Consider the following 6,275-nt stretch of genomic DNA (forward strand, 5'->3'; position numbering starts at 1 on the left):
TATGATCGTGGGGTCAGAAAGATGATGTGATCGGAAGTCAAGTCCGTGGGATGGTCAAAAGTCGAGCTCACGCGGCGGTCAGAAGTTAAACTCACGTGGCGATCAGAAGTCAGGCCTATGTGGTGGTCAAAAGTCTGGTTTATATGAAGGTCAAAAGTCTGGCCTACATGGAGTTCAAAGGGCCCAGTCACAAGATGGTCTGAGTCGATCACAAGTGGCGTTCCGGGGTTAGGCTTACATGGCGAGTAGAAACTCGGAAGCAAGGATCACAGGCCAGGATTTATAACCTTGTGGTACAGGATATAGGGATCAAAGCGTATAAGTCGGAATATGCAAATCAAGGATTACAGGCCAGAACTTACAGCCTTACGATACAGGATACAGGATCAAAGCGTACAAGTCGGGATATGCAAACCAAGAATTACAGGTCAAGAATCATAAGTCGGGATATACGAATCGGAACGTACAGATGAAGGATATATGAATTAGAGACGTACGGGTCAGGAAATACAGACCAAGGCGTACAGGTCGGGATAGGCGAAATCAGACTAAGGCGTACAAGGCATACATGTCGGGTCAGACGAAATTGGATTAAGGCAGACAGGTCAGGACAAATGGAATGGGACTGAGGCGTACAGGTCGGGATTCAGGATAGGGCAAGTTAGTAGCTCACAAGGCAAGAAACACAGGACAGAGCTGGATGTACAGATCTGGATTTACGAAACGACAAGTACAAGTTAGCTACAGGTTGATACCCACAGGTCAGGGTTGGCAAGTACAAAGACCCAACTTAGGAATAATGGACTTAGGAGGTCGCGCACTACGTGACAATCAAACAAGGGAATCGTAACCACCTGTCAGAGAATAATTATAGCGTGTCAAGGAATATGGTAACGGTCTAGGGCTCGTTGCCCTCTGATTCCTCCTTTGACCTATAAGAGGATGTCCCATGTCAATCACCGTCAGACAAAACCTGACACCCGACATTCCCTGACACTCGCCAGACTCCAGAAATGCCTACAACAGTATAAAAAGGGAAGCTTCGTCCTTACGCATGTAGGCTCACTCGTCTTTTACTTTTCGTCCTTTCACTGTTCTTATGGGGAAAAAGTATCTGACTTGAGCATCGGAGGGCCTGACCCGAGGACTTTTTCCCTGGTTCTTGGTCTCTAACGCAGATGTGACTTGTCTAAGTCTATGCAGGGTCCTTACTTCATCATCTCCGCCATCATCCTCCGTCATCCGCTCGTGTAAGTCCTTCCGGCGGGTGCTAGGTCGACCAAGCTTCATAACGACCTTCCGTCAACCTCGAGGACAATGTGACTCATCTCCATCCGACTTAACTTTTGAATGGGATCATCGATCAAATATTCAATAGTAGAGTAACCTTTTTCTTTTCTTGTAGTGTTAACATAAGTAGTAAAAGTCGTCAAAAAAAAAAAAAAAAAAAATTAAGAAAAAATATTTTAGAAATATAACAAATTTTTGATAAAAAAAATATATCTCAGATATTAACCGGTATTTTATATTTGTGTGTAGCATGAATATTTTAGAGGTCAAATTATAAATTATAATCTAAATTATCTAATAAAGAAATTTGACTTTCTTTAATATATTGAACGGCTGGACTATTTTAAAAAATAATAAAAATAAAAAAATAAAAAATATAAATGTAAATAAATATATAAAAAAAATAAAATTAATTAAAATTTTGATCTAGTTACATGTTTATATTGTTACATGGTAACTTTTTCTAAGATCTTATTAAGGGCAATTAGGGCATACATCATATTAATTTAATTTTGATCTAGCTACTATTCTAAAAGTCAGTAATCATCCGTGATTTATTTCTTCCGTGTTGATCCTGAGATGAGTTGGTGGAGGCACTGGAACGAATATATTCGTCTTTTGTCACAATATTAATTTAATTTTATATTATTATATTAAAATATTTTATATTAATTTAGTTAAAATTATTTAAATTTAATAAAATCGTTTTCACTTAATTAAAATTACTTTTAAAATATTATACTAATTTATATAATTTATACCATAGCTCTTCTACTGTTGGTAGCAGTTTTGAGCCAAATAAAAGTAATTTTAAAATAAAAATATGTTATAATATTATTTTAATATTTTTTTTATTTTTTTAAATAGTTGGTCATATGATAAAATATTAGCCAATAAATTACCGGGATATTTTATCCTATCGCATCCATCTTCCACCCTTTATACAAGAGAGATTAAGTATTCGATAAGATATTTTATATTTATTAAAAATTAATTTTAAAATTTATTAGATTAAACATCCCGTATAAATACTAATTATGTCAATCTGACTGTAACATTAGTGCTTAAGTTGCAAGCAATTAACTAGCTTTGCTGTTACAATTACCATAATTATTTGAGTAATAAATCAGCTAATTAATCTTGAAGTAACCGAGGAAATTCAAGCCGGAAGCCATCCAACCGGACCGTGCCGGTCGCTACACGAACAACACATATAACGGAACGCAAGCACGAATCTTGATGGCATTGAAGCCATGGGATCCGTCGATAGAACATTTTGTGCGCATCTCGCGCTCGATCACACGACCCTCCCTATTTAATATATTTCACCGACGGGTTGCCCCTTGATTCCGTTGCTTTCTTTGTTCTTGGGATCTTCGAACCGCAGAGGAGCAGGGATCTGATCTCCCTCGATCGCAGATTCCCCCGCCCTCGTCATTTCTCCGGCGACGCCACCGCCGCCTCCTCCTTCCTCCGCGATGAATCCCGAGTAGTAAGTCCCTTGCTCTTCCCCTAATGTTGACCTGTCGATGATAGCTGAATCCCCTTGTAGGGCATCATAATCTCGATTTATATTCGGTCGTGGATTCTGATCTTAGGCGATTTGATCTGATCGCACGGCGGGATATCTCATCGATCGGAACTTCCGTTCGCGTGTGGAATTCCGTTAGTGTTTCGCTTGATGATGAGTTTCTGCTTTAGATCGGCGATGTTCTCCAACCGAATTTGGCGGATCTAGCATGGTTGTGGTTCTGTTACTGCTCTAGTGGTGTTCTGATTGGTTAATTACAATCAGGGTTGTAAAATGGATCCGACTCATCCATGTGATGATTATATTTCTGTTCCTGTGCTAGAAAACTTTGTTATTGATTTGTGCATTTCCCTATTTAGGGAGAATCAAGATGCTTGTTGCCTTCTTAGGTAAAACCTAGTCAAATTTGTTGAAATTTGGTGCCATTGATCTTGTTATCTTCATTGACTTGAAGTTTTCTTCTTGTGGGAGCACCATCGTTCTGTTGGAAGATTATGTGTCTTGTCTAACTGGACGTAAAAGCATTTTTCCATTATGTTTGAATTGAATTCTGTAAGATAAGCTAGGACCTGAATATCTGCATAAGTGAAATTTCTGATGGACTATTGAAAAATCTATGTTGGTATGAAACTAAATTCTGCATGTTTCTTTGTAGTGACTACTTGTTCAAACTCTTGCTCATTGGAGATTCTGGTGTTGGAAAATCATGCCTACTGCTAAGATTCGCAGTGAGTAGCAAGCATATGTGTTTTATGAAATTGTCTTTTTTTTTCAGGAAGAATAATGTATCTATATTTTGTACTCCAATTGCATGCTTTTGAAAGACATGTTTCCTTTGTAGATGTTAGGGAAGTCACCTACTGCCTTTTTTTTTCAGAATTTCAGCTACATAATCATAGAACGTGTTTCCTTCTTCCATATATGTGAATTGAGCAATAAAATCTTTAATTGTGTACCAAAACATTGCTTGAATTCTAGTTGGAAGCATAGTGCAACTAGTATTCCAAAATATTTTCTCTTTATAGCACGCCAATCTCTGTTAGCATAACTCACTGTTTATCTAGTGACAATTGGTTACCAACTTGCTACGTCTCTTGTTATGTAAATGGTCAATAGCATCTATGGTTTGGTTTCTCACCCAATAGTTGATATTATTTTGCCATGTGGAAGAAGAATTTGTATCTATGCTATGGTGTAGTTATGCGAAGCTGATCCTGATTGCAAAGATTTAGTTCTTGTTGTATTGTGCCTTGATCTCTTTTTTCCCTTTGTAGGATGATTCTTACTTGGAAAGCTACATTAGCACTATTGGAGTTGATTTTGTAAGTCAACTTTACTTATTGATGTGATGCTTTGAGTAGAGCATATGATGAATAATAATTTTTGTGTTCTAGAAAATTCGCACTGTTGAGCAGGACGGGAAGACTGTTAAACTTCAAATTGTGAGTATTTAATTTAGATCATGATTCTTGTGCGGAGTTGAAATGTGCTAGATCTTTGATCTCCTATATTCACTAAGTAGCCTGTTAGTTCTGTGGAGATGCTTGTCTTAGTATGAATGCTTGTAGAGCTTCATAATACTAATTCCCTTTGTAGTTAGTGATTTCATTTTCATTGATACTCTGGTGTTTGTTACCATCAAGGTGGTTCTCTCTCCTTAAACTTGTTATTCGATATTGAATTTCTGTGCTGAAATAACATTGTTATGTTTGTTAATTTACAAGTTATTTGCTTGTGCTTCCAGTGGGATACTGCTGGGCAAGAGCGTTTCAGAACTATTACAAGCAGCTACTACCGGGGTGCCCATGGTATCATTGTGAGTGTGATTCTTTACAATTAAAGTACAGTGATTGTCGTTCTAATTCTCAAGTTATTAAATTGTGTGGTTCTTGCAAGTGAAACGTTTTTTCTAATGCATGCTTGTTCTCTACCCCTGGACTTGTAGGTGGTCTATGATGTGACAGACCAGGAGAGCTTCAATAATGTAAAGCAGTGGTTGAACGAGATTGATCGATATGCGAGTGACAATGTGAATAAACTTCTGGTTGGGAACAAGTGTGATCTAGCCGAAAACAAAGTTGTGTCATATGAAACTGCCAAGGTGATTTGAATGGGTGCTATCATGTTAATTTTTTGCATGAATGAAATATCTCATAAATTCGTTTCCAGAACCATCAAAAGGTTGCAATACCAAGATCATGAATAAGAAGGCATACAGTGACTATAAGCATGCCGATAATGATTTATTTGTCTCTATAACAGTATGTGTGCGTGAGAACATACTAGGCTTAGCTTCATGATAAATAGTCACCATGTCAACTTTAATTTGAGTTAGTGTTGGCTCATTTCACTCTTTGATGTTACAGGCTTTTGCCGATGAGATTGGTATCCCTTTCTTGGAAACTAGTGCAAAAAATGCTACTAACGTGGAACAGGCATTCATGGCCATGACTGGTGCCATCAGGAACAGGTATATTTAACTTCTCTACACTGAATCAGCAGTTTTACCCACCACATCCTTGAGAATGAATGCAAAATGGCACATCGCCTGTTTCAGGATGGCGAGCCAACCAGCCATGAACAACGGCAAGCCGCCTACCGTTCAAATTCGTGGACAACCTGTTAATCAGAAGAGCAGCTGCTGCTCCTCTTGAAGCGTTGTCAATGACAATCCTGTGTGAAAACTACTTCCTATTCAAATTGATACTTATGCTATGATCTCCATAGAAATCGTAAATTGCTCCATTCTTTTCTTGTTATTAATTGTGTACAAGTGGATTATCTGATTGTATAATCAGTGTGGATCTCATCAGCTTTTTGCTGTTCATCTAATTCTCTGTTATAGAACAATTCATGTTATGGTGTGTTGATCTTGTGTCAATATCAACTGGTGTTAAACAATACAAAATTAGTTCATATTTCTTAAGAAGTTGATTCTGGTGTAATATTACTTAGATTTTCTAAATTATATTTGTGCTACCATTTTAAATATTTTATTTTTTTAAGTTGACATCATATATCTAATTTACGCCAACTAATCCTGAGATGACCGATTTTATCTCACATAAATTTTTTATCAATCATTAAGATAAATCGAGAACTCGTATAAGATAATCTATCAGTCTAACATTTTTAAATTAACGGTGTATTAAAAAAATTTATTTATTAATTTATCAAAACAGATACTCTAAATGTCTAAAAAAATAAAACGACATTATGTCACCATTGCCCCAGGGGTTGATACGACGATATTTCCACTGTGGTGTTATAAACTTCAAGGGTGAATTCCTCATCTCCGATCTTTCTCTATCCATCACTTTGGAATTTCTTGAAGCCTCGTAGTTTGAGACCTCAACGTTTGGTAACTTCATTTAGAAGCGAGACACTACAAACACTTTTTTTCCTTTTTAACACTCTTTTCATCGGTCAATCGAGTGAACTACGTCAAATCTCC

General features: G+C 37.1%; 1 protein-coding gene across 1 annotated transcript; it reads left to right on the top strand.

Annotated features, from left to right (window-relative positions):
• Nucleotides 1-2,638: 2,638 nt before the first annotated feature.
• Nucleotides 2,639-5,747, top strand: LOC122017242 (ras-related protein RIC1-like). Its single transcript, XM_042574803.1, has 8 exons — nt 2,639-2,782; nt 3,477-3,549; nt 4,096-4,143; nt 4,216-4,263; nt 4,566-4,637; nt 4,767-4,922; nt 5,188-5,291; nt 5,379-5,747. The coding sequence occupies exons 1-8, from the start codon at nt 2,769-2,771 to the stop codon at nt 5,473-5,475; spliced, it is 612 nt and encodes a 203-aa protein (XP_042430737.1). The 5' UTR covers nt 2,639-2,768; the 3' UTR covers nt 5,476-5,747.
• Nucleotides 5,748-6,275: the final 528 nt, after the last annotated feature.

Source organism: Zingiber officinale, chromosome 8B, assembly GCF_018446385.1.
Source record: "Zingiber officinale cultivar Zhangliang chromosome 8B, Zo_v1.1, whole genome shotgun sequence".
NCBI lineage: Eukaryota > Viridiplantae > Streptophyta > Magnoliopsida > Zingiberales > Zingiberaceae > Zingiber > Zingiber officinale.

Coding starts and splice junctions, on each gene's coding strand:
- LOC122017242 (XM_042574803.1), top strand. Junction 3,550..4,095: donor GCCTACTGCTAAGATTCGCA/GTGAGTAGCAAG, acceptor TTCCCTTTGTAG/GATGATTCTTACTTGGAAAG. Junction 5,292..5,378: donor ACTGGTGCCATCAGGAACAG/GTATATTTAACT, acceptor CGCCTGTTTCAG/GATGGCGAGCCAACCAGCCA.